Source organism: Scardinius erythrophthalmus, assembly GCF_964197995.2.
Source record: "Scardinius erythrophthalmus genome assembly, chromosome: 14".
Lineage (NCBI taxonomy): Eukaryota > Metazoa > Chordata > Actinopteri > Cypriniformes > Leuciscidae > Scardinius > Scardinius erythrophthalmus.
In genome coordinates, this window is record NC_138234.1 from 16343399 (window position 1) to 16370915 (window position 27517).

The window sequence follows — 27517 nt, forward strand, 5'->3', positions numbered from 1 at the left end:
GATGGCACCAGTTGTCGGCGCGACGGGAGGATGAAGGCCGAGGCGGGAGATAGTCGGTTCGGCCACATTCACCAGTAACAGCGGATTATCAGTGAATGAATCCCAGTTGTCTGCGACGAAAGTTTATAAAACTATCCCGTGTAAAATGATCACTACAGAGGCGGGTTTTGGCGGTGATCCTCAGCTCTCCATCAAGGTGGCTCTTCACAAAATTAATCCACCTCTTGTTGATATGATAGTTTTTCGGAAATTTAAATAAGGACACCGATCTGTTTTGTACGTGATCGCATCCAGGTAATACGCATTTCCGTGACGAAGGCATAGCTAGCTAGCAAACTGTAGGATGTAGTAAATAATCGTACTGACAGTAACTCGCGATTGAGTTGCAAACTGATGTGAATGGGGCTCCAGTGCGTCATCAAGTAGGGGCGTGTCCAATAGCTTAGGGGGCCTCAGTGCGTCATCGAGCCCCCGTTTTAGCCCCGCCCAAAAAATCCGGAACACAGCAACGGTGAAAAACTGTTTAACGGTCTAACTCCACAATTCAGTACTTCACAGTGCACAGTCTTTGTAATATGATTTAGCAATACATTTCTAACATTTATAATGTGTTTAGAACTTTTTTTTTGAATTGCCTTTACAGGGACTTTAATGCCTGGTTCAGATTACACGATTTTTTTATCTTATGCGATAGTCACTGTGTCAGATTACACGATTTTGACTCCTAAAATCTTGTCGTGTCGTGGACAAGAACCATGTCAGACTACACGTTTCTTCCAGACCAGTCATCACGTGCCGTCTTTGAAGACGCGCGTGCCGTCTTTGAAGAAGCGCGTGAGGGCGAAACTAGTAGCGCCTGACTTCCGGAAACGAACGTAAACAAACAATGGATGAAGCGGCGATTTTCGTATTGGCTGTCTTGTGTTCAGAAAAAGAAAAAAAAAGAAAGAAAACCCGACAATGGACACGTTCCTGGATTGCACGAAGAGGACAGTATGGACTGTCAATCCTTCAAAGAGAACTTGAGGTGAAATATATTTTTTTTATATAACGTTAGGCCTATATTTGTACTTTTAGCCAGTAGTAAAAGTAATATAAATGTTGCTAGCTTGCCACAACGATACGATATTTCAAAAACAGACTGTATACAATTATTTGTTCACCAATTTAATTAAATACTTCTAATGTTCAGAAGTAACCATTTATTGTTATGCCGTCACATGGGTTATTGAGCCTTTAACAATAAAAAAAAAATCGGTTTAATGCCTTTGATCGATTCATAACACCATGCCATGCTCTATAGACTATATATTGCAATACCATTTCCATGGCATATATAATGTTTTTAATTGTTTTGAAGTTTTGTCTTATGTGTGAAGGTTTTATAAGTTAAACATTGCTATGGGTAAAGCCCTGAAAAAAAAAGGCTGATGTTTTTTTTGTTCTTATTTTTTACACTGAAGGACAGTGACAGGAAGGGTTTTCGTGATCTGCTTAGGATGGATGTGGAGGATTTCAACTACTTGCTTGGCAAAGTTACACCATTTATCCAAAGAAGGGACACAAAACTCAGAAGAGCAATCAGTGCGAGAATGAGGCTGTCACTTACCCTACGATTCCTTGCTACCGGTAAAAAGTACTTTTAAAAAAAATTATATGATCCTGGTTTCACTGACAAAATTTAATCTAGTCCAGTAGTCCCAGACTAAAATGCAAGTTTGAGCTGTTTAAACAAAGTAACTTGCACTGACTTACCTTAGAATATGTCAGTGACATTTTTTAAGATAAAGATAATGTTTTTAAGGAAAGTTTATAAAAGCTATTTAAATGCTCCATCTCATTTAATGCCTAATTTGTGCTTAATCTTGCTGTATCTGTAAATCCAGGCCATGGTACATTATAAACCTTATACATGCTTCCTTCCACAGGAGAGACGTTTAGATCTCTTAGCTTCCAGTACCGGATCGGCCGTAGTACTATCAGTGAGATAGTAATGGAGACTTGTCAAGCCTTGTATGGCGTCTTAAAGGAGGATCATTTAAAGGTAAGTCATTTGATGTAAATAACAGACGTACATTTCAAGACAGTGGGTTTACACAAAGAGAAGCCTTTACTGAATAATTACCAAAACAAAGCGTTTTAACCAGAGTTATGGATATGTTTTTGATTTATAATAACTTTTTTATTAAGTATAACCTCTGTAGAAATGAGAGAAAATTACATGTATTAATTATATATGGTGTTTATTTTTTTCAGACTCCTACAACAGAGGCAGAGTGGAGAGAGGTGGCTATGGGATTTGAAACCAAATGGCAGTTTCCTAATTGCTTAGGAGCTATAGATGGAAAGCACATCTATATCCAACCACCTGCAAACTCTGGAAGTACATATCACAACTACAAGTCTAGATTTTCAGTTGTACTCATGGCAGTAGTCGACGCAGATTACAAATTTATTTATGCCAATGTTGGCGTACAAGGAAGAGTGTCAGATGGAGGAATATTTGGTCAGTCAGACCTCCGAGCTGCCATGGACAGACATCTGCTAAATGTCCCACCCCCAGAGCCACTACCAGGGAGCAACATATCTTCACCCTATGCATTTGTTGGTGATGAAGCTTTCCCTCTCTGAATCGATCTGATGAAGCCATACCCCTTCCGAAATCTGGACCATGGGCAGCGAATATTTAACTACAGGCTATCAAGGGCAAGGCGTACAGTAGAAAACGCGTTTGGAATTTTAGCCAATAGACTCCGTGTCTTTCTTTCCAACATTGCACTGGAGCCTGAGAAAGTAACAACAGTTACACTGGCTTCACTCTGTGTGCACAACTTCCTGAGGAAGAAGGCATCTGATGTGTACCTGCCTTCAACCTTTGCAGATGTGGAAGATGCCAATCACAACATGGTTCCTGGAGCTTGGAGAATGGATGGAGAACTCCCCTCTGTGGCAGCAAGCAGTGCACGGAATGCCACGACCGTCGCCAAAAATCAGAGAGACAGTTTAAAAGCATATTTTCTTTCACCAGCTGGATCTGTTTCCTGGCAGGAAAATATGATTTAAACATGGACACCAACTGATTAAATCTTTTTATATTAACCATTTTGTGATTAAAATGTGATTCTGCCATTAATTACTCTCCCTCATGTTGTTCCAAACCTGTAAAAACTTTATTCATCTTCAGAATACAAATTAAGATATTTTGAATATCTTAATTTGTGTTCCAAAGATGACAAAGGGGCTTGTGGGTCTGGAACGACATGAGGGTGAGTAATTAATGACAGAATCACATTTTTGGGTGAACTAACCCTTAACATTTTACTAAAGTTTTCACCCTTTGTTTTGATTGTATATTATACTAATATTTACATAACACTAACCCTTTAAAGGCTTAATTATATGTGTTATTAAACATGTTTGAATTTGTAATGGTTAAAATTTATATGAAATACACTTAAAAAAATACACAAGATGCATTTTCTTTAGTAAATTTTTTTATTGAAATCAAATAAGACTTGTCTTGACTCATTTCAAACGTCTTACATTTTGAACAAAGGGACAATTACTCACAAAAATGAACCCTTTTAAAATGTGCAAATATTACAGAACAGATTAAACGTTTAACCACTTTCAAAGTGTCCAAAAAAAAAAAAAAAAATTTAAGATAAAATGTGACTGCACCATCACTTACTTACCAATCAGTACTTACACCCCATTTATGTCCTGGTCATATGCCTCTTCTACTGCCCTGAGATAGCTCACTGGAGGTGTTACAGGGGGTACATGACTGGGTGTATTTTGGTAGAGTTGGTTAAAATTGGTGCGTCCCTGCCAAGTTGTTTGGGGGTGTAACACTCGCTGGGTGTCTGGGTGTAAAGCTAATCTGGCCTCATTTTCATGCGCATCATACAACATCATAAGGATGTTGCGACGCAGTCTCATTTTGGTCAGTGGGTCTTTAATCAGCTTAATCTCAGTCACTACCTGTTTGCCAAATGTTTGATCAACATCCTTTCCAGCATCTACCAGTGTTTCAGATAATTTTTTTAAAACAGTTACTTTCTCCATTTCAACTTCATTAAATGATTTTTCCTGTAACTTTTGTTTGAACTTATGTGCTCTTTCAGGATTAGTGATTGAAACCTGATGATGCTGGTAGGATGATGAGGCTTCAAGTGAAGTTGATGGTCCAGATGTGAGGTGGGAGGTGGATGACTCAGACACATCCTCCTCTGTCTCATGTTCTTCACCACCCTCATCTGTGATGCTCTGTTCCAAGTCATCCAACTATGATACATTTTTTTAAACATTTTTAAAAAAATATCAGGCATAATAAGTAATGACACAATACATGTTTGTATAGAAAGCTCACAAATTGTATGTAAAAGTTGGAAAGTACTGTAACAACCTTTAGCCAAAACTTACATTCAGTGTAGACTGAGACATACGTTGGACAACAAAAGGTTGTAGAAACTGGAGATTTTTTAAAATCCACTTCTGTCTGGAAGTTAATTCTTTGTCACCGCTGCCACTTGGTTTTAACCGGAGGACTTTCCCATACTGTGTTCGGAGGGAAGCAGCTTTTATTTGGACCTCACCGGCTGTAGGAAAGAAATCAGATTACTAATCTAGCACATGTAAAATCTAGTCTATGTAACGTTACACGCATACACACTCACACACTCACTCACATAATACACACACATAAACCCACTCATTCACACATACTCACTCTCGCTCGCTCATTCACACACACACACACACACACACACACACACACACACACACACACACAAACACTCTCGCTCACTCATTCACACACACATCTCACTCATTCACACACTCGCTCACTCATTCACACACTCTCGCTCGCTCATTCACACACTCGCTCGCTCATTCACACACTCGCTCACTCATTCACACACTCTCGCTCGCTCGCTCATTCACACACACACACACACACACACACACACACACTCTCGCTCATTCACACACACTCTTGCTCGCTCGCTCATTCACACACACTCACGCATTCTCACTCGTAACACACATACATAATCACACTCACACAAAGTTTCTCTATAGCGAGTACAATTTAATGAATGATTAGTTAACGTTAGCTTAATGCTAATTCCAGTCAGATACTCACCGGGTTGCTGAAGTACTTCTGCTATTTTTCGCCAGCATTTTTCTTTTTTAATTCTGTCATGGTAATCTCTCGATGAAACATCATACAGGCAGGAGTACTGTTGCCACATCTCCACGAACCTTTCCTCCATTTCATAATTCCACTTAACACCATCGTCTCTATTTCGTTTCGGCATTTTTGAAAGCTGTGTATGGAAATGCGTCTGTGCTCCTATTGGTCAATGTCACACGTGATAGAACCCGTCGTGGAGGACAGAAAAAAAATTAAACATGCTAGTCTTTTTGTCGTGGTGTCGTGAAGCATCGCAGACGCAACGTAGGCTGTCGCCCGCTATGACACACTATACGAGATGAAACGATCGAATCTTGCGTCCCGACGCCCGTTGTCGTATACGAATTCCCACGACACTCTAAGTCAAACGGATCGTGCCAAAATCGGGCTAAAATCGTGTAATCTGAACCAGGCATAAGTTTACTCAGTTAAAACAATGCACCCCTCCCCCACCCTCTGACGTGACGACATCTCAGCGGTTGAGTGAGCGCGCGCTGTTTGAATTCTCTAGTCTTCAGTCTCCTCTTCTCTCCTCAACGACGCAGAATTGGTGCATTTCCTCTGTGAAATTCAGGTGTGTGCATGTTTTATTTTATCTGTATAATCATTAAAGTGCTTCAAATAATTTTATTTAATGCGAAAGAACATAAAGAGACGCAAACGAGTTAAACGAGTGTCGACTCTGCCTTTTCGCGTGATTGTAACGCCTTGCATAAAAAACACACGACTATATTCCTAAAGATAATGAATATAACTCATTTGGATGATAAAATGTCCTCAGAACTGTGCACTTTTTGTTTATTGGCAGGTTATGGAGTCAGTCGCGTCGCAGCATCTTTCGGCTGTGAGTGACGCACGACGGCGCTGTAAAGTTAGAGGTTCCCCCGGAGAGGCGAGTCCATCTCCGGCACTGGAACCAGCGCTGATCCGGTGGATACTGGATAACAGACCGGATGATTACACTTGAATTACTTGAATGTTCAGGCCTAAATGTTTCATTTTTACTTTTAAAATGTTTCTTACATGAGTTTAAATGTAGGTAATATTGTATATGTGTTAAAAATAGTATAAAATATGCTGTATTGCTGTAGGCTACTCATCGACAATAAAGGCATGTAGTTATACCGGTGGTTGTATGTAATATTTTTACAAAGGTTTAGAGGAAATAAAAAAGTTAATATTACTGGCATATAAACACAGTTAATATTACTCATAAATATTTGTTTTTAAATGCCCCCCCCCCCCCCAATTATTTCTACTCAATTTTATTTGTTAATTTACCAAATGCAGTTACTCAGATCTATTTAATTTGTTTTACATTTACTCAGTTAATACAGTGTATGTAATTGATTTCACTGCTTAAAAATCTAATCAATATTCTAAGTGTAAAAATGTTTCACCAAAAAAATTGAGTAAATCATATTAAAAGTTTTTAGAGTGCATCACCACCAGAGTTCATATAGAAAAACAAATTCCAGCCAATTTGCAACATTTTAATCAATATTCTAGAAACATATTTGACTCAACTTTGTTCATTTGCAATAATATGTTATGATTTGTTCACAAACAACAGGCCCAGACAGTTCACAATGAATGTAAATACACGGTCTTACAATGTCATTGCTTTATAACTGCTCTTTCAAATCCTGTAGGAAAATGAACTGTCTTCATAAAGGTCAGTGATATTCTGACAGCTAGTAATCCTCAAACCGGCTTCTGCACTGTACAATTTAAAGGGATACTCCACTTTAAAATGAAAATTCTGTCATCATATATTCACCCTCATGTTGTTTCAATCCTTTATGAATTTCTTTCTTCTGCTGAACAGAAAGGAAGATATTTAGAAGAATGTCAGTAACCAGACAGTTTCTGGTCTCATTGACTTCCATAGGAAAAAAATATACTATGGAAGTCAATGGAACCAGAAACTGTGGTTACTGATGTTCTTCTAAATATCTTCCTTTAACCCTTTAAAAATTTGCCAACTGCATAAGTGAATCAGATGTTGGTCATCAAAACATGAAATCTGTATGAAACACATAAACAAATGACACAAAATGTGTATAAATTCTATATGACTTTAATTTAACTAGCATATGATTCAATATAAGAACTTTAAATGATTTATATATGAATTTTATATGAGTTTTTATATGATTTCTACTAATACCATACACATTTGCACACTTTTGTCATGTAAAACTCATATAAGTCTTTTAACAGTATTCATATATAACGCAAAAATCCCCTACAAGTTGTATGTGTGCTATTTAGTATGAAAGTGGCCATAATCGGTCTGATTTTGTATAGGACATGTATTGGCCTTATATGAAACACATAAGGTAATTCTGGCCGATTTAAGTAAGGAAGATATATGGTTGCTGTATATGAACCATGCAGGTTTTTTTCATATGGGGAGAAGCGTTGAGAAGAGAGGGCGGTCACTGTGGTCAGTCTCTAATAAAGCCTGAGAATGGCCACCCCTCTCTGGGTTTGCTGTACCAATGAGAAGGGTGGACTGTCTGGCGGGAGTTTCTTCTGTCACCAGGATTTACAAGCCTTTGTCTTAAAGGGTCATTTCACCCATTTGAACATTGTTTTTTATTTAAAGTGGGTCATATATGTAGTCGAAATGTAAAATAATTTTTGAATTTGGTGCCTTCGTGACCGAGAAAAGACAAAAAATAACTTCAGAACGCATTTGTATGAAAGACAACAACTCCCACAATGCACCACATTGCACAGCTCCGCAAGCCACTCCCACTAATCCAGAAAGCGCATATCTGCCTATAAGAGAAATCACTCTTCCGTCTACAAGGCTAGCTACTACCAGAGCTTGAAATTCATTTCACATTCACACAAAATGTCTAGTTAGTTGGCGAACTCATATAGTGCATTACTCCTCGTTTGTATTTCTTTCGAAAAGGTGAATTATTGCATGGTACCTGTATGTTCAGTCAGAACATATGCGGTGCGAAACTAGGATAGTTCACAACACAAACGTCCGTGTCCTCGTCTGATTCAGAGATTTCGTCCTGGAGAAATTGTCATCGTTGAAATTCTTTGCCGCAGACGGACTCTATCTCTGTGTTCGTAGCGGTTCGTAGCTGCATAGTGAGATCATCGGCGCCACCAGTCCGCCCTAACTCGAGCCAGTCCGGGCTCCTCATCCGCGGCAGGCAGGTCTTCTGCCTCGGCTGCTCTTCGCTATAATGCGGCTTGTAAAGGTAGCCACAAACACCTGATTCAAGCATCAGACTTCCGAAATCCTCTTCTTCTATATCATATTGAGCACTCTCCTCCGCTATTGTCATAACTTTACATCTGTCTCCACAGCGCCTGTTAGCTTAGCTTCAAACAAGATGGAGGATATTGCTTTCAGTTTCAGAGAGTAAAGTCCCACCCACTGATCTGTAATAGGTCTGTAGCGTGAGCGCGCCCCACCCTGGGAAAGATGAGAAACTAGTGTCTGTAGTCTTAACAGAAATCCCCCCCTCTAACACTTCCTCCTACAATGACGCAAAATGACGATTTTTGCGTCATTGTAGGAGGAAGTGTAAGAGGTAAATAACAGATTTCTCCCGTCTCAGGGGAAAATGAGAGAGTGTTGCACGACCATTCAATAGTATGACTGGGTTTCTAACAATGCAAAGCTTAATGCAAATGGGTGAAGTGTCCCTTTAAGCGTGCTCACTCGGACTGGCATGCTGGATTGGTGTTTAATGACAATACTAAGGAAGATTCTTAGTAATTCTAATGTGTTGCACAGCTATTGGCATATCATGTACACAATCATTTCGATCTTCAAAGTACCAACTTATCGAGACCAAACATGGTATAAGTGGGGTTACATAGACAGTTGGTCCTGGAATAACTACATAGTATCAAAGAGATCATAATATCAACAGAATTATTAAAAGACAAAACACACAACAGTAAATCATTCTCAAAATGTTCTGGAATTCCTGTTCATTTCATGTCAGTCAGTTCATCAATAAATGAATGCAGGAGAGTTTGTTCTGATATCTGTGGCAGAGTTAGTTACTTGTTAGCATTCCTGAGAGTCATAAAAAATCCTATCTGATCGCGGCCATGGCAACCAGGCCCCTTTCGCCCCGCCTGGGGGGTTGGGACCCTGCTCTCGGATGGAAGTTTTTAAAGATTTGTGTGTGCATATGGCAAATAATTGTCGGTCTGATTTGTCTCAGTCGCTACACCAGTCAGCTGCCGAGAGCACCGCACCCCAGTCAGCTGCCGAGAGCGCCGCACCCCAGTCAGCTGCCAAGAGCGCCGCACCCCAGTCAGCTGCCGAGAGCGCCGCACCCCAGTCAGCTGCCAAGAGCGCCGCACCCCAGTCAGCTGCCGAGAGCGCCGCACCCCAGTCAGCTGCAGACGACGATCTCCCCGATTCTGTGATGGGGAGCGTTAATACTGAGCCATCTTTGGGGAGCTCTGTTTTTGCTTCTGTTCCACCGTCACCCGCAGTATCCCCTGTCTTATCTCCTGGTGTGTCGCCTCCTGTCTCCCCTGTCAAGCTGCCTACTGTTTCTCCCAAGTCATCCCCTCATGCATCTCCAGTCAAGTCTCCCCGGATTCCTTGTCCTCAGTCCTCGTCACGGAGGTCCAAGACCCCCGTCCTCCCATCCACCCTGGACTGCCCCCTAAGGACTTTGTGTTTCCCCCCCAGTCCTCCCATCCACCCTGGACTGCCCCCCAAGGACTTTGTGTTTCCCCCACCTCCTCTGCCTTGTTTATTGTTTTTGATTTTACACCCTAACCCTGTGATTGTTTTTTCATGATTTCCATTAGTGTTATTCGTCATGTTTTGTTGGTTTGTGTCTTTGTCACAGTCTGTTATGTCTCGTGTTTAGTTTCCCTTAGGGAGCGTCTGGTAGCCGCTCCTTAAGGGAGGGGTTCTGTCATGATTCTGCCATCTTGTTCTTGATTTTCTCTTGTCTTGCGGCAGAATCATGACAGGCCCATGTTTCATGTGCAGCACATGGCCATTTGTTTGGCCATGTGCTTGCGTTGTCTCGTCATGTAACCCCGCCCCCTTGTTATCCTCGTTTTGTAATCATTACCGTATTAGTTTCACCTGTTGCCCTCATCATTAGCTTCCCTATTTAATCCCTCTTGTTTTCTGTCCTGTGTTGGTTCATTGTTTCTGTCCTGTGTCGGTTCATTGTCAAACTTAGGTCCCGTCCACACTACTGCGTTTTAGTTTAAAAACGGAGACCTTTTGCTACGTTTGCACCTCCCGTCCACACTAAAACGGCAAAAACGGAGACCCAAAACGGAGAAGTTTAGAAACGCTGCCGACCCGTTTTTTGTTTTGAATCTCTGGAGGGCGTTTTAGTGTGGACGGGTCAAAACGGTGGACTTTAGAAACGATGACGCAGAGGCTCATGCTCGGCTCTATGATTGGGTGTCATCAGTCATGGAGTACACAGGTAATATTCAGTAAACTTCACCCGCTGGAACAGTTTCTTACAGTAACCCCTCATTTACACTGCAAACGTGTGCGGTGCATTACGTCTGCGACAAGGTTTTATTCCGTCCTCCACGCGGTGCCAACTCCCACCAGGGGCATTTCAGAAGCGGAGCGACTAGATGCGCGAGACCACGTGATTTGCCTGTCCGACGTGGTTTTTCTTGATTTTTTTTCTTGTTTCTACCATACAGTCTATGGTTTCTACCAAGGATATTGATGTGTGATACGTTTGGGAGTTTGCACAGAGTGTTTATTTTGAAATTGACAATGTTTTTTTTTACTTTTATTTTGTATTTCCGGTGCGACTTGGGCGCGCGTCCGTCAAAAATAGACTAGGCGCCTATATTTAGCCAAGCGGCGCGGAGAGCCGCTTCTGGGAAGCTTCTGAAACGCGACGCGTTGCGGCCGGTGTAAACACAAGCATTGACTAGAATGGGCGCGATCAGCTCCGGTAGCCGTGTCGCAGCCGTAATGCGCCGCAGACGTGTGCGGTGTAAATGAGGGGTAATAAACTGCCGCGTCTCAGGCGTGGCTCGCGCGGTAAACGCGTGCATATGTTATAAATAGATCCGACGCCTATTTTCATGCTATACGTGTTGGAAGCGTTTCCAGGCAAAATAGAATAGGAAAATATGTAATTTTGACACAAATACATATTAATAAATGACATTTTGATGTTTGAAAGCATTTTTTTACAGTCTATGTCTGAAAGTCTCTATGTTTACACCGGCACGCGCATGCCCAGTGTTGGTGAATAGTCACGTGATCCGCGTTTTCAGTCGTTTTAATGTGGACGGGGATCAATTAATACGCAGCTAAAACGCGGGTGTGGACGGAGATCGTATTCGTTTTAATTCTCCGTTTCTAAACGAAAACGCAGTAGTGTGGACGGGGCCTTAGTGTGTGTAACATTGCATGTTATACAGTCTTGTGAGTAGGCCTACATTGTCTGATTCCTGTTTATATGAAGAATTGTGAGTTTGTTTCCTGTCTAGTCAGTATTTAGTCTTTGTTTATAGTCTTGTCTTAGCCTAAGTGTTCTACCCTCAGTCCTGTTTTGCCCCCTCGTGGGTTTTGTTTTCTGTTTTGTGTAGTAATAAACCCTTGAAATGTCTGCAAATGGTCTGCGATTGGGTTCTCTCCTTCTAGACCATGACAAAATCATAATTTATTGGGTACTTTCAATTGGGAGGTGGCTGTCCCAAACCCTAACCCCTAAATTTCAACTTGTAAAAAATTATACTGAAATGTTTTTTTTTTGTTTGTTTTTTTTAACATTTTATATTTAAATTTTAAATCATGAAACATTATGTAAAAAAAATGTGTCCCGCATTTTCATGTCACTACCGAAACAATGTGTTTTTTAAGTCCATTGGCTGAGACTGATTTTAACCACACCCCTACATTTTTGATCAGGAAATATTCCTATGTCCCTCTCTATTGCCTCCATTTCATTGTAGATAGGTACCATCATTTTGAGGGAAATGTGTTCAAAAGTCTGAAAATCTGTGTGTAACTTTAAGGAATGTCACTACCAAACACCTTTTTCTGCTATTAAGCAAACTTTTTTGGGTGTTATTCCATACAATTTAGTTTTTAAGTGTGTACAACTGTTCAGAACTGTGCTAGGTAACCATATGCTGGCTATCATCTTTGAACTAGGCTCAAAAGTCTCTTAAAATTGTCACTACTGAAACAGTCGGTGAAGTTTCGGATGGGACATCATGGTTTTTTTAGTGTTATTCTAGTGTTATTTTTTGGAGTGTTATTCGATAAAATTAATTGTGTGTGTGTGTGTACAACTGCTCAGAACTGTGCTAGTTAACCATGTGCTGATTAGCATGAACTAGGCTCAAAAGTATCTACAATTGTCACTACCGAAACGTGGTGAAGTTTCAGTAGTGACATGTTTTTTTTTTAGTGTTATTTAATAAAATTTAGTTTTTGTGTGTGTACAACTGTTCAGAACTGTGCTAGTTAACCATGTGCTGGTTATCTTTGAGTTAGGCTCAATTTCTTAAGTTGTCACTAACGAAATATGTCATGACCAAACTTTCTTTTTTTTCTTTTGCTGTGTTATATGAAACATGGTTTATCACAGACTACTAATACCTCCCTTATCTATCTTATGCTACTCTAAGCAATGTCTAAAACTTGTATTTTGATCACTTCTTGTGTTTATTTGCCTCTTCATGATGATTCGCTTGATGTATTTCAGATTTGTAAGTGGCTTTGAATTAGTGTCAACTAAATGTACAGCAAATGTATAACAAAAAAATGCTGTGATCTTGTAGATATCTGTATAGTGACTATGAGTCGAGATTTATTCTAAAAGAGTATAAAATTGCTCTATAATAGTTTTATTTTTCACAATGTGAGACAAGTAAAACACCAACAATACATAAAGTATAAAAATGACCACCATTTTTACATAAGTTTTTTGGTTCCTGCAGAGTCGCGGCTGCGGAAAAATCAGTTTGTGATGACATCATCACTGCGAGACGAAATCACTCATTAAAAACAAAACCCAAATAAGCAACAGATTAAAATCCTGGTACGTGCCTTTAATATATAACTGAAACTATAAAATGTTAACTTACATGTTTCGTTTGGGTTTTAAATAAAAATTTCACAATTTAAACTATTTAAATTTGCTTGAAATGCTCAGCGAGCATTACAGCATCTCAGACAATATAATAAACTACTGTGAGTTTATATGAGACAGACACCAGAGGGAGATTTAGACATTTAAAATGCATGTGCATGGTTGCAAAAAAAAAAAAAACTTCAGATGTCCAATAAAATGTGTAAGATGCAAAATGTTGTTATTAATATCCAGAGGACCAAATGTTTGCATGTTCTCAGCAGTGCCACAAGATAAAAACACTTTTTTTTTTTTTTTTTTTTTTTTTTGCTTTATTTTCGTTAGTCAAGAGACAAAAAAGATGATGATTAACTTGATGTGTCTTATTTCTGGTCTTATTTCTATTATGTATTCAAGCAGACATACAAATTGTTTTGCTTTTTTTATTATATATGTACAAAATGAACATGAGACGCTTCATGCACTGTGGATGCCGGAATGAGATGTGCTCTTTGGTCAGATATGAGACGAGGTGTGTAAAACGTGGCGTAGAAACGCTGCATGCGGTTAACGGTTGCAGCTGAACCCACAGCCTGCAACGGTAATAGAAACTAGCAGTTCTCAGTGGCAAGTTCCCAGGAGTGAGAACAAAGCGTCAATTGAGATGCGACTGAATACAAAACAGTTAGGCTATAGTTCCCACAATGTGCTGATTCTTGTCCATTATGCATGTATGGAGATTATTTTGTAAATCATGATTTGATGGACTCATAAATCCAAGACATCAAGTGTTAATAGCACTTTGAACATTAACCTCAACAAAACTACTGTTATGATCAACATTACACGAAGATGTCTGTCTCTTTGTTGAACAGGAAATAGTGGCCTACCAGAACCCAAAGTGTCAGAAAATCTCTAGATAGAGTGAACGAGTGGGTTTAGAAATGAAATGATATTAGCTATTCAATGTACAGCTTACATGTAACTTTTATGCACTGATTTAGGATTGTTTATCGGATGCCAGTGGGATTATGTGCTTAATATTGAATGCTGTGCTGATATAATCAATATATACGACTGCTGCCTTACCTTGTCACTAGAACACACACCAATGTTCTGCAAATGATAAAAACATTCAGTTGATCAGATCAGTTGTAAAATCTGAAAATATTTTTTCTTCTTGCTGAGAGAAAAAAATGACAGGAAGGAGATGTAGAGGTTAGATAAGAGCAGAAACCAAGTAATGCATCTATACAGGCAACACAAGAGCTGATTTCTCTCTGATGCTTATTTAGCTACTGTAAAGACATCTCAAAAACTGATAAATCCACACTGAATACATCAACTATTCAGCTGAACTCATCACTCAAGCCGAGAGGACCAGTGAGGGCCGTGGCGAAGTAACCGAAATCTGTAAATCTGTAAACTGAAATCAAGAACTACTGTTTTGGATTCTGTATTATACCTTTCACTGAAAAACATTGTGCATTTTCGTTTTTAAAATGATGGATTATCCACAAATAATATACGTTATATTTTAATTTAAGGTCGGCATAATGCGACCTTAATCGACTAGCGTTTCCCAGACAGCAACATAGTGTTGTCCCAGATCCAGCCCACATCTGGTACGTGTGGAATCCTTGTGTACCGGATGTGGGCCGAAACTATGTTGCTGTCTGGGTTGCTTTTGTGAAAAATGTAAACAAAAAATATACTAACTTAGCACCTTTGACTAGTATAAACTTTATCAAAATCATTGTTTGTTATAAACGTAGGCTTATTACTTTTAATATTTAAAAATTTCACTTGTTTGAGAAAAGCAGATTGAATTTGTGTTAGTACTTTTTAGATTTTCAACGCTCTCAGATGTTAATCGGATATGATTCATAAATCTTTTTTATTCTCTCTGTAAAGACCTATGAACCTATGAAGACAATCTAGCACAGATATCATCAGTGACCCATTGTCCCCGTAAAACTGCAGCTGCTTGTTGTTGAGACGCTGAACAAAACATCCGATCTCAGTTTCCGCTCGGCTGCCTGAAGGTAAAAAAAAAAAAACATGTTCTGAAAAAAAATAAAAATAATAATAATTGTGATTAACGAAAGCTTGGATTCAATATCCCGGATTGAACAGCTAATGCATTTATCATAAACCTCTAAAGCAGAAGTAATTGATTTGTAGGTCATGCTGGTCACATGCTTTTCGAGAGTGTTTACAGGATGTGGCTTGTTACAGTTAGTCGTTTACAAGTCAGATCTACCAATATGAAACACCGAAATCAAGAGTTTATCATTTTAAATCTGAACTTTTGGAATAAGTCATATGGCCTTGGCTCACTCTCAAGATAAAACATCAAAGTAAAAAGCTTTTTATCTTCTTTTTTTTGTGCTATTTTATAAGAAGCTTTAAAGTACTTAATGTGCCATTAGTCAGTAACACCATTAAAGCATCAATAATTTAGATGAAGAGCATCAATGAGTCACAGAAGCAACCGAATCACCCAAAAGTAATGACTGAGGTAGATTCTTTCTTCTGTTTTAGAGAAAATATATACAAATCTGCAAATAAATCACATTTAGACACTAAAACTAAATGTACGCTATAAACAATAGTTGCTGACAAATTCATTTATTCAGGTTTCTGACGTCAAAAATGTATTGAATTTTTTGCAGGCGATTCAATAAATTGACTTTTTAGGCTTAGGAGAAAGTCTTGAGTGATGATGTATTTCAAGGGGAAAATTGATTTTTCAAGATTTGACCACTTTAATATTTACAATTATTATAAAGACAGGTGTCAGGTTTTGTCACAGCAGTCTTATGAGAAAGACGACCCAGATGCAGAATGACCAAGGGATTGAACTGTGACAAGACAAGGCACAATAGGGAACGCTTATTATTTTGGTTCTATTTTGCAGTCTTGCACATGCATTTTTTTAATGCACAGATCGAATGCGAGAAGCTTCATGCACTGTGCCACATTACCTGCTCCGCTCAGAATGAGGCGTGCTGTGGTGTTTGGTCAGATGTGGTACGGGTGTCTATTATTGGAGATATGAGCAGAAGGTGCTGGAAACACTGCATGTGGGTGAAGGGCTGCAGACAAACTCACACCCTGCAACTTAAAGAAATAAATGTGTTGCATTACTTCAAGACAACATAACTCATCACATTAACACAGAACAAGCAGTTCAGATCAACTTTTACCAAAAAACATGTATAGATACTGAAAAATGACTGTCTATAGACTTGAACAGAACAAACATACTCGCGTTACGAAAAATGCAAAGAACTGAGCTGAGAATTGAAAGAAGCGGAAGAAGCTAGAGGTGAGAAAATATAACTGCAGAAAACTCTTACATAAACATGAAGTCATGAAAGGCTGCATTGAGGATGATGGCTGACCTTGACCTTATGTTACCTTCAGTGAGAACAATGAGTCGACTGAGATTAGACTGAATACAATGAACAAACTCTGAATATTTTTATTACATTTCCTACAATACAACATGCATGTGTGCAGATGCTTTTGTAATTAAGAATTGGCAGACTAGGAACATTATGGATGGAATTCAAGGAAGAACATCCTTTTAATGCAGGGCTCCAGACTGCGACCAAATGGTCGCATTTTGCGACCAAAATTTGAGAGTGTGCGACTAAATTTTACATCCAGTCGCACATGTGCGACCAGTAAATTTCATCTCGTTCATAGTGGGCGACAACCGACGTCGCGTCTGCGATGCTTTGTTTACGACATCACGACAATTAATTTTTTAACGGTCCTCCATGAAGGGTTCCGAGTGAATGAGTGTGTGTGTGTGTGTGTGTGTGTGTGCGCGCGCGCGCGCGCGAGTGAATGAGTGAGTGAGCGAGCGAGCGAGAGAGAGTGAGAGTGTGTGCGTGCGTGTGTAGGGGAGACCGGGGATGGTTGTAACACGGGTCAGTTGTAACAATTCCAATCTGTCCAATCAGGAACTAGTTACAAATCACCTGATTCACTTCGCACATCCTCAGTTTAGTTCTTATTCCACATGTGAAAAAGTAGAGCCTAGTGGCAGACACAGCACATGTTAGAGTGGAAAAAAAAAATTGAGATAAAAAAGTAACTTTTTTTACTTTTTTTGTTTTTGTTATGGGAATTTCTGCTTTGTAGTTAAACTCCTCAAACTTTTATTATGTTTATTGTGTGTCTGTGTAGATATTTTTTTCATGCAAGTTGTAAGTGCTAATGTTTTGCCTGTTAGCTGTAAGGTGAGCTAGTTCATGGCTACATGACTCTGGGTTAGTTGTAACAACAAGACTCTGGGTAGTTGTAACAACAATGAAACAAAAAATGTTATGGCAAATACTATAGACTTACAGTAACAACCATGTTTACACAAATAGAATGTTCAAGTGTTAAGTTCATTTTATTATGGTCAATTACTATGACAGAGAAACAACAGAGTCACGCACGCACACGCACGCACGCACGCACGCACACACACACACACACACACACACACACACAATGTTCAAGTGTTAAATTTTATTATGGCCAATACTATCACTGGCAGTAACAAACATGCTTACAAACAAACAATGTTTGTTTATAACCATTATAAATTGTTCAAGTTCAATTTAAAATGGTCAATTACTATGATTGAGAGTGACAAACACACTGAGACTAAGAGTGAAACACACATCAGTTATATTTAAAAGTCAGTGTTGAATAAAAACCTTTCAAAATATTTTTTTTGTCAAAATCCTTATTTCATTATGTTACATATCACCCCGGTGGATATCGTAATGTTACATCTCACCCCAGGGTATGTTACAACTAACCCAGACTATGGGGTGAATTGTAACATTTCACTCCTCGTGTTTGAAACTAAACCATGCATTTTCTGTTTGTGTTGCAAAGACAATAGCTATGTCATTTAATAGCAGACACTTGTAACTAGTTTGGATCACATTTTGAACACACTGACTTCAAAGTACTTCAAGCTATAGACAGAAAGGTCAAAATTGTTACAACCATCCCCGGTCTCCCCTACATGTGCGAGTGAATATGTGTGTGAGACGGCTCGAGATGACTGGTCGTAAAGCAATGTGTAGTCTGACAATGTTTCTTGTCCAGGACATGACAAGATTTTTAGGAGTCGAGACTCGAAATCGTGTAATCTGATACATTGACTATAGTAACAGACAAAAAAATTGCGTATTCTGAACCAGACATAACTATAACTATGGTATACTGTGGTTATGAAAGTAGCCTACACATCTTTTTACAGCACTTCAAAACTATATCCTATTAAAATATTTTTTTTTTATGTGTCGACCAAAACATTTTTGTTCATCCTTTAAAGATTGTCTCTATTTATAAAACTGAAAGTTTCAAGAAGTAGGAAAACTCACACTTATTTTTTTTAAAAAGAAGACTAAATTACCATTGTAAACAGCTGCTGAGGGTGCTTATTGGCTATTTTCACTCCCTAATATCTATTTTGTCACTCATTTTGCTTTTGAAATAATATTAAGACATTATGAAGGATAATAATTAAATTTAACTTTATCTATACACCTCAAATTTAGCTCAGTGCTTTATCATCCCACAGTGCTACCAAATACTTTCTGTAGAACTTAGAGCCGCGGCCCTCAGATGTTAGTCTGGAGCCCTGTGATCTTAAAATAAAACTGCACCATAATTTCTGTACGCTTAATCTATTTATTATTTAAGCATTTGTCTGTAATAGTTATTTAGGGGGAAAATGTGAAGGTGTGCCCCTAAATTTTCTGCTTGCGCTCCTAAAATTTTAAGTCAGGGGCTACAGCGCTCCTAATAAAAAAAGTTAGTCTGGAGCCCTGTAATGTGTCATTTGAATTTCGGAATAGTGCTCTCCATTATTCCCACATGCACAAACATTCACCACACACACTTCTTTTCAACTTAACTAGATTTCTGCACAGGAAGTAGTGGCCAACCAAAACCCAAAGTGTCAGAATATCTCTTGATAATGTGAACTAGTGGTTATAGAAGTGAAATGAAATCAAGTATTCAATATATAAGTTTATGTAACTTTTGTTCACTGATTTGACATCTTAGATATATTGTATTTTAATGGCTTCTTGTGCTGCAGGATGTGCTAAGCTGTTAAACACCATATTTCTTTGTCATAATGCCAACATTTCCTTGTCATTTCAGATTTAAACACCTGCCAATCGAACCGACTCTGTGATTTATTAGCTAAGCAGCAGCTTTGTCATTTGTTTGATATGCAAATAATAAAAACTGTTGTATTTGCTATATTAGAGACTGATGTGAGCAGGAAAAATGTTTACATTCAGATGTTAGTTATAGAGCTGTAGGCCTACTCTGAAAGGATTTTTTTTCTGAGAGGAAAATGACAGGAAAGAGTTGAAGAGCTTTAGAGAAAAGCAACAAACCACAAGTAGAGCAAAGTGAACATAATCATGCAGAAAATCGGCACTAGGCCTATAACACCCTCATAACAGTCCCAACTCACAGTCTTCATCCTGTTTGTGTAGATGAAAGAGATGATTTTCCTCTTATGCTATAGTTACTGTAAAATCGCCTCATATCAGTCAAGATTCAAGAACTGAACTGAAGACTAGGCAACAATGGGAGTATGGGACAACCCTGAGGGGCGGGGCGATGTTTTCTATACGAAGTAGCCTAGCTGAAATCTGGAAGGCTGAAACTGAAATCATGAAGTAGTTTGGGTTCTGTATTTCTTCTCTTTTTGTTTTGTTTTTGTTGCACACACACGTTTTTTTTTTTTTTTTTTTTTTAACGGATGCATGAATCACGAATAGGCCTGTGGGCTACCAGCCGGAGCTCACCCTCATTGTAAAGGTCTTTTGTGTACCCCGCCTTTAGAAGCGAAAGCGAATTCACATATTTTAGTAGCAACATTAAGTAAATGATCTTCGAAATGATCTTTTAGACGTAGGATTACGCTACTTGAAGTTATACTTCGATATTCATAGATTTGAGAAAATCGGATCGAAATGGTGTTAACGCATTGTTGGATTTCATTACTCAAACGAACGCGCTCTAAAGTTTTTTGGGTTTCTCGGATTTGTAGGAAATTGTGAACATGATTCATACATCATTTTTGTTCTGTCTGTGGATTTGGTTCTCACGTGGTAAGTGTTTTTCATTTTTATTAAATGTGGTTTCACAAAAATAGCTATTATAGGCCTATCTTTTCACGCAATGAATGCACTGTATTTTGGCATTTTCAGTATTAGTAAGGGTGGAGGAGGAATTGCGAAATAAGTGCAGGCTAAACTGTGAGCTTCCAACCAACAAAAAATCTTAAGGGAAAAAAGGCATGTTCGTGACCTACATGTTTGAATATGTTCAGCCTTTGAGCTCAACAACATCTTGAAAACATCCTCTGTGAAAGAAACAACTGACTGCAGATCAGTTCCAGAAGAAATGGAGTTAAAATGATGAACAAACATGTTTTTTTTATAATGGGATAATATAATGGGCGTGAGTTTGAGTTAGTGAACTGTGGAAACTGTAGGTTTTTGCAATGTAAAAATATAAACACATTTTTATTAAAGTTTAAAAAATGTTTCTGTTTGTGTTTCAGGTGTGTTTGGTGATTCAGATGAAGTGAAGTCAGTGTCAGTGATGGAGGGAGATTCTGTCACTCTAAACACTGATGTTCAAGTACAGAGAGATCTGATGGTGTGGGCTTATAGACATGACAGTTCAGAGATACGTATAGCTGAAATCCATAAGCAGATCATTGATATGTTTGACAGTAATGTGACATTTGGAGACAGACTCCAGATGGACAGTCAAACTGGATCTCTGACCATCAGAAACATCAGAACCACAGACTCTGGACTTTATAAACTGAGCATCTTCAGCAGAAATATCACACACAAAAGTTTCAGTGTTACTGTCTATGGTGAGTAAAATTAAGTGTTGATCAAGAAATCAAGATAGTGGGCTGGTGTAGGGGGATTGAGGGTTGGAGATATATAGATGTTTATGTTTTGTGATTGCTGGGATGATTATTAAATGAACATGCTGCTCCTGACCTGAAACATTTCCATGTTTTCCAGCTCCTCTACAGACTCCTGTCATCATCAGTAACTATTCAAACTGTCCATCATCATCTTCATCATCATCATCATCATCATCTGAACGTTCATCAGTGTCCAGATGTTTACTGGTGTGTTCAGTGTTGAATGTGGGTCATGTGACTCTCTCCTGGTACAAAGGAATCAGTGTATTGTCCAGCATCAGTGTGTCTGATCTCAGCATCAGTCTCTCTCTACCTCTGGAGGTGGAATATCAGGATAACAACACTTACAGCTGTGTGATCAACAATCCCATCAGCAACCAGACCATACATCTGAACATCACGCAACTTTGTCACACATGTGCAGGTACTTCAGTGCTGATATTATTGATGATTTAATTAGTGATTTTAGATTTAGTTTAAAACAGATTTCCAACAGAGACATATTAAGTGAGATACAAACATTGCAGGATTCATTAAGTTACTACTGATAGTAACTTACTGATATTGTACTTGAACTTATTCTTCTTCTTCCTTCTTCTTCTTCTGAGTCAAATGTTAGACTGTAACTCCTAGACCGTTAAAGCTACGACCACCAAACTCGGGTCAGACCCTCAGACTGTTCTGAGTTAATGTGCAATATCTTTTAAGACTGATTTGACTTTCAGTTTTAAGAAAACTTAATATTAATCATAAAAATCCCTTAGACTCACATTGACCAAATGTCAAAGACTGTTTGAACTCTGTTTAACTACTAGAAGCCCTTGATACTCATTTAAGCTTTAAGCTATCTATCTTCTTTTTAACTAATAACTTTTCTTTCTTTCTTTCTTTCTTTCTTTCTTTCTTTCTTTCTTTCTTTCTTTCTAGCAAGACACAGGGTTTAAATACAGATATTAACAAGCTAAACAAGATAACAAGGGGGCGTGGCAAATCAGAAACTCCCGAGGAGCCTAATAACAAAGAAAAACGGATTACAAAACATGGTAATGACTAAAGTCCACACAAGACAAGAGGAACATGAGACAGAAATCATAACACTTTCTTTCTTTCTTTCTTTCTTTCTTTCTTTCTTTCTTTCTTTCTTTCTTTAATCTTTCTTTCTAACTAATCTTGATCTATCCATCCAACCATCCATGGTCATGTTAAAACATGGTAAATCATGCTAGAAATGTGATAAACCATACTAGAAATGTGGTAAATCATGGTAAATCGTGTTAAACTATGCTAGAACAGTTTAAAACTTTTTCAAACTTTAGGCTTTTTAAAGCAAACTTAAAGTGTGTCTACGAACTTTACCATATAGTTTTTATTAATATTTTCTGTTTGTTCATTACAGAACTCATGCAGCCGTCACATTGGGTGGGAATATCAGTTAGTTTAGTTATACTGGCTGTATTAGTTCTGGCGGCAATGATCTTTCTCAGAAGGAAGAGTGAACAAGCAACACAAGAGGGCAAGTAATACTTTATTTCATCAAAGATATGAACATTCAGGGTATTAAATTAAGATGTTCCACAATTTCAGACTTATTTTGTAGTTTGAAAATGTGATTATTATTATCATTAAAACAGTCCAGTCTAGTGAGGAAGACGTACTTTATGCCGAAACAACATTCCGTGCACACTGTGTTCACAGTACGGTAAGACACTGAATGATTGTGTGCAGAAACCTCAGCTTTTACCACAGGCGCTAAGAAAAGAGCTGTTTGTGCTTATGTGTCAAAGCAGTCGCTGTGTCATCCTGTGCTGATGTTAGCGTTCATACTTTATCCATGCAAAATGTGGCCTAAGACAAGTAAGCTATTTTCAAGCGTTTTAAAGCGCTCTATTTTGCTTAATGTCTGTTTTTGCTTGCACTTTTCATGCTTAGGTTTCAAATTTACACAGTAGCGTCCTCAAGGCACTGTACCATATCAGACAACTTTAGAAACTTGCAATTCAACACACAAACATGTGCTCTCATTTCTCAGGCCCAGAAGGGTTTAGGGAGGGTGGAGGTTTTCAGTTGACTGTATACCAAGATTAAAGGATTAAGAACCACCAGTTGACATTTTTGCTGCTCCACCATTGATTAACATTGAATAAAAATAATAATAATGTTGTTAATTAGCCATAAATTCCCCAAAAAGTCATTTCAATAGCAAACGCAGTCCTGAAGGCACCCCATTATGGCAGAAAATATTAGTAAGTCTAGTAAGTGTTTTTGACAATCTAGTAAAATATCATGTTTTGCCGATCACGCATTTTCAACTTGTTTCTGTATTTGGTTGCGTTGTGAGCATTTACAGCAAATGTGTTGTCTGATGACAAGTTTTCTTAATGTGATGTTTTTTTCTATTTGCTTGAATGTGATGTTTGTGATGTTTTTCTATTTGCTTGCTTGAAAAAATAATGTGATGTTTTTTCAGGTTTATTATATATATATATATATATATATATCAGACACACACCAACAGTCTGTTAAAGATAACTATAAAATTATAATTAAAAGCTTAAAGCGATGGTTTGGAGTAAAATCAACCTAGGGTCCTTTGCACCATGACCTTGAGTCAAACACCCCCCCCAGAAGCCTTTTTTCCCTTGGTTGAACATTATTAAAGTTAGAGCTTATTTAGAGATATCAGCTGGATGTCTTAGTGCAGGCGCTAATGGATCCAAGGATGTAGGCAGTTATTAGTTAACACTAAGTTGTTAACACTTCGGAAAAAATAATAATTCGTCGTTTCACTACATCCTTGTGAAACGCTTTCTGTCAGGACTTTTACGTGCTTTTCTGAACTCACTGAAGTGACGTCGACGTCCGGGTTAGCGGTAGCATTTTACTCTGAACCATCCCTTTGATAAATTCTAAAAAATTGTGTGTGATATACAGTATATACACACACAAACACAGTTTTTTGTTATACACATTTTAATTTCTGTTTTGTTTTCTTTCAGAAAGCTCATCGAGAAGACCACATCATATACTCAAGTGTTAATGTAACATGAAATATTCAGTGTATGTGTATTTGACATTTTTCTCAGTATTTTCTGTGACTAATAACACTGCCATGTGATTTTCAAGTAATTAATTTTAGAGAAAGTCGCTGTGGGCTCAAGTGCATCTTAAGGATAGATTTGCAGAGAGTTATGAACAGTTGTTCAGATTTATTATATAAAATCCTGAGCTTCAGTGTCATCAGTATTTTATCAGTATTCCAGTATCAGGATTTTCTCTAGCTTGCACTAACATTCCATGTTATAGAATTTCAGTAAATGTATTAATATTCTTTATTCATTAATACGTTTCTCTGGAATACTTGATTCCGATTGATCAATTTCCATTTAAATATTTGTGAATAATCACAGCTCAGTGTTGTTACCCATTTAAATCCTACAATGGTCTTCCATCCAGCTCTAACTTGTTCTGCGGCGAGATGTTTAACTGTGAGACACAACATGTTCATACAAGCTCAACTCTATTATCACAATCTTATTTGAGATTTGAACAGTGAGCTGAATGCATACTGTATATTATAAATACACATACACAATCATATTACTCTCATTTAAGACAATTGCTGTAGCAGTAACATCAGCCTTAACAAAAACCTTTCAGCTCTTTTAAAAATGGCCTTAACTCTGCATGTGTGTAGAGTTTTTATACTGATTATAAATAGGCCTATTATTAGGTTTATATTTTTGTGTACGTTTTTAATATACGTTTGTATATTTTATATCGATTTTTTAACCAAATGTGTAATGTATTATGCCTTAACAAGTGCCTTTAATAAGACCAGCATTTCTAAGCACAAGCTGAAAATTTTCACAAGATTTGTGTGAATAGTTTGAATGTATCACAACCTCCCCAGGATGTTTTAGTCTGTCACCACTGCCAAGTCAGCATCCGGTTTCTGCTCTTCTGAATCCTGTTCCAGCTGAGAAACTGCCATTGATATGAATGATAATGCTAACAGATAGCTTGTGCCTTTTGTTCATTTTATTTATAATCTTCTGTTATTTCTCTACGGTTATTTTTAGTTGTTCAGCTTGTCAGACTGGACATGTTTGTGTAAGCTGAGCTCAATGCAGGAGTCTTTACACCCTTATTTAAGATGCTTTGAGCTCAGCAGAAAAACAAGTTGTATACCACAGTGCTTTTTTTTTTAAATGTAAAACCTCAACAAGAAAAAGTGTCCTTAATCCCAGTGTTTCCTACTGACATTGACATACTAATGTTATTTTCATTTAAGTCACAGGTGCAGCAATAACATGGTACCCTTAATGCTTTGGTATTTTTTCATAATATAGTGTTATCTGAAACTGCACTGAACTGTTTTTTAATCTGTATTGCACCAAAAAAACTTTTTTAACCCAGTTTTTATAAAGAATCTTTTACTTTTTACTGACTGCTGCCCAGAGAGGTAAAGTTTGTCATGTTCTAAATCTACATGAAGATGTGATCATGGACTAATATTCATTAATTATTTGATTAATACATACAGTAACTCAAAAGTGTGTAAAATCTGTTAATTGTATAATGGAGAGAGTTCATGTCAGTGACATTAGAGGGAGCCAGAGCAGAGCTGACAACAGCAACCCTGTGTCCCAAGTATGAACAAAAGTTGAGTCCCAATTAACACACACTATGTACTTGTAATATCCAGCTGTCTAGAGTATGAATTTGATATGTTTTGTCATTTTGACATCCAGTGTCAGAGTCTGATGGCCTCTCCTCCACAGGTGAGTGCATAAAGTGTCTAACTTTCCACACAAATGAACTTTTTTCTTTTGGTTAACTGCATCATCCGGGTATTTGAAGGGCACGTTTTCTTTTTTGGAATTTTCAGTTTGAACACTACTTGCACTGTTTGTTGTGCACAAGCAAGATTGTATAAGCCTAAAACGGTGCACTAATATTATTGGGAGAAAGCGCAATGCACAAAATGGTGAAATTATGCTGCCATCTATCAAAAATGTCCTACTTTCCACTTATGAAGTCGTGATTACAAGTGCTTTGTTGATCATATTAAAGCCAAAATGATATTTAGCATCCCATTCACTGTCAAAAAATTCACCACACTATCAAGCTGACAATTCTGGAATTTCTGTCAAATACAGGCTATTTTGACTGTTTAAAACCTACAGTACGCTGTAAATATGCAATACTTTAATGTCAAGACAATGCGATGAAGCTGTTGTGGAAAAACTAATAAAGAAGAGCAGTCACAGCAGCAATCATCAGTTCTCTCCTCCTCCATGTTTAAATTTTATTGCTCACCCAACTCGGGAACTTGGCTATCAAAATGATCCCTGAGCTTCCCAGTGGTAAATACAACGTGAGATGGCGTTCATGTCCAATTTTTAACTAGGAAATCGAATTTATGATAATTCTGATAGCACGTGAAGGCAGCAAAAGTCCCTTCTAAACATAAGAGCTAAATGAGTGCTGCAGGGATGATGTATTTCTGTTGGTCAAAACCCAGAAAGAAGTTAGCATTTTAGCACTTCCGGTTCCATTGTCTCGTAGTCGATGGGTTCTTCAACAGAAGAGTTGTGTCGAACACTGAAGCAGAAGAGCCACAGCAGCAGAAGACACCGGTGTGACTCCTGTCAGCTAAAAACAGGAACTGAATGCTTTAACATTAGTTCTGCCGGGAAGACTCAATTGTTACGTCACTTTACCTTCTCATCTATCCAATCACATTCTAATACTCGTGGTATAAAAGATTGGTACTTACACACGTTTGAGTTCTCAGATACTGACGCTTCCATTCACCTCCATCCTCCCCACCACCACCAGGATGGTCCCTTCCTATACCTCACAGGGGGTAGGCTGCGCCCCTGCCTTTGTCTTCAGGCAGGATATGCAGAGTCCGGACCCTCAGATTGCAAGCTACGGACGGGGCCTACGCCAAATAACTTTATTGCTTGCTGGGCTGTTAATAAATGTATAATTGTCACAGTATTTATTCTCCCGAGTCTTTTTGGTAGAACTGAGACTATAATTCACACGGGTGTATGTAATGGTGGTGTAATGGTGTGAAGGATATTTTCTTGGTACACTTTGGGTCCATTAGTACTAATTTAGTATTGTTTAAATGCCACAGCCTACATTATGTTGCTGACCAGCATCTCAAATTGGATTCTTGAACAGAACATTGAGTTCACTAACCTCAAATGGCCTCCAGTCACCAGATCTCAATCCAATTCA

General features: G+C 38.2%; 2 protein-coding genes across 4 annotated transcripts; both read left to right on the forward strand.

The window, feature by feature from the left end:
* Positions 1-871: 871 nt before the first annotated feature.
* On the forward strand, positions 872-3506 carry LOC308702573 (uncharacterized protein). The gene is made up of 4 exons (XM_081385532.1): positions 872-1027; positions 1464-1629; positions 1929-2044; positions 2257-3506. The coding sequence occupies exons 1-4, from the start codon at positions 887-889 to the stop codon at positions 2629-2631; spliced, it is 798 nt and encodes a 265-aa protein (XP_081241658.1). The 5' UTR covers positions 872-886; the 3' UTR covers positions 2632-3506.
* Positions 3507-19855: 16349 nt separating this feature from the next.
* Positions 19856-26536, forward strand: LOC308702562 (natural killer cell receptor 2B4-like). Of its 3 annotated transcripts, XM_081385517.1 has the most exons (6): positions 19856-20426; positions 20882-21205; positions 21363-21689; positions 22662-22778; positions 22897-22964; positions 24262-26536. In XM_081385517.1, the coding sequence occupies exons 1-6, from the start codon at positions 20378-20380 to the stop codon at positions 24310-24312; spliced, it is 936 nt and encodes a 311-aa protein (XP_081241643.1). In that variant the 5' UTR covers positions 19856-20377; the 3' UTR covers positions 24313-26536. The 3 variants fall into 3 exon arrangements, with proteins under 3 accessions (XP_081241643.1, XP_081241644.1, XP_081241645.1); XM_081385518.1 differs by lacking the exon at positions 22897-22964 and having other exon boundaries at positions 19920-20426; XM_081385519.1 differs by lacking the exon at positions 22897-22964 and having other exon boundaries at positions 19920-20426; positions 22662-22782; positions 24266-26534.
* Positions 26537-27517: the final 981 nt, after the last annotated feature.

What these genes read in the sequence shown, in the direction of transcription:
- LOC308702573 (XM_081385532.1), top strand. Translation starts at nt 887, where the DNA reads ATGGATGAAGCGGCGATTTTCGTATTGGCTGTCTTGTGTTCAGAAAAA. An exon ending in TCCTTCAAAGAGAACTTGAG is followed by an intron (nt 1,028 to 1,463) that starts GTGAAATATATT and finishes TTTACACTGAAG; the next exon opens with GACAGTGACAGGAAGGGTTT. An exon ending in CCTACGATTCCTTGCTACCG is followed by an intron (nt 1,630 to 1,928) that starts GTAAAAAGTACT and finishes TTCCTTCCACAG; the next exon opens with GAGAGACGTTTAGATCTCTT.
- LOC308702562 (XM_081385517.1), top strand. Translation starts at nt 20,378, where the DNA reads ATGATTCATACATCATTTTTGTTCTGTCTGTGGATTTGGTTCTCACGT. An exon ending in TTTCAGTGTTACTGTCTATG is followed by an intron (nt 21,206 to 21,362) that starts GTGAGTAAAATT and finishes CATGTTTTCCAG; the next exon opens with CTCCTCTACAGACTCCTGTC. An exon ending in CACACTGTGTTCACAGTACG is followed by an intron (nt 22,965 to 24,261) that starts GTAAGACACTGA and finishes GTTTTCTTTCAG; the next exon opens with AAAGCTCATCGAGAAGACCA.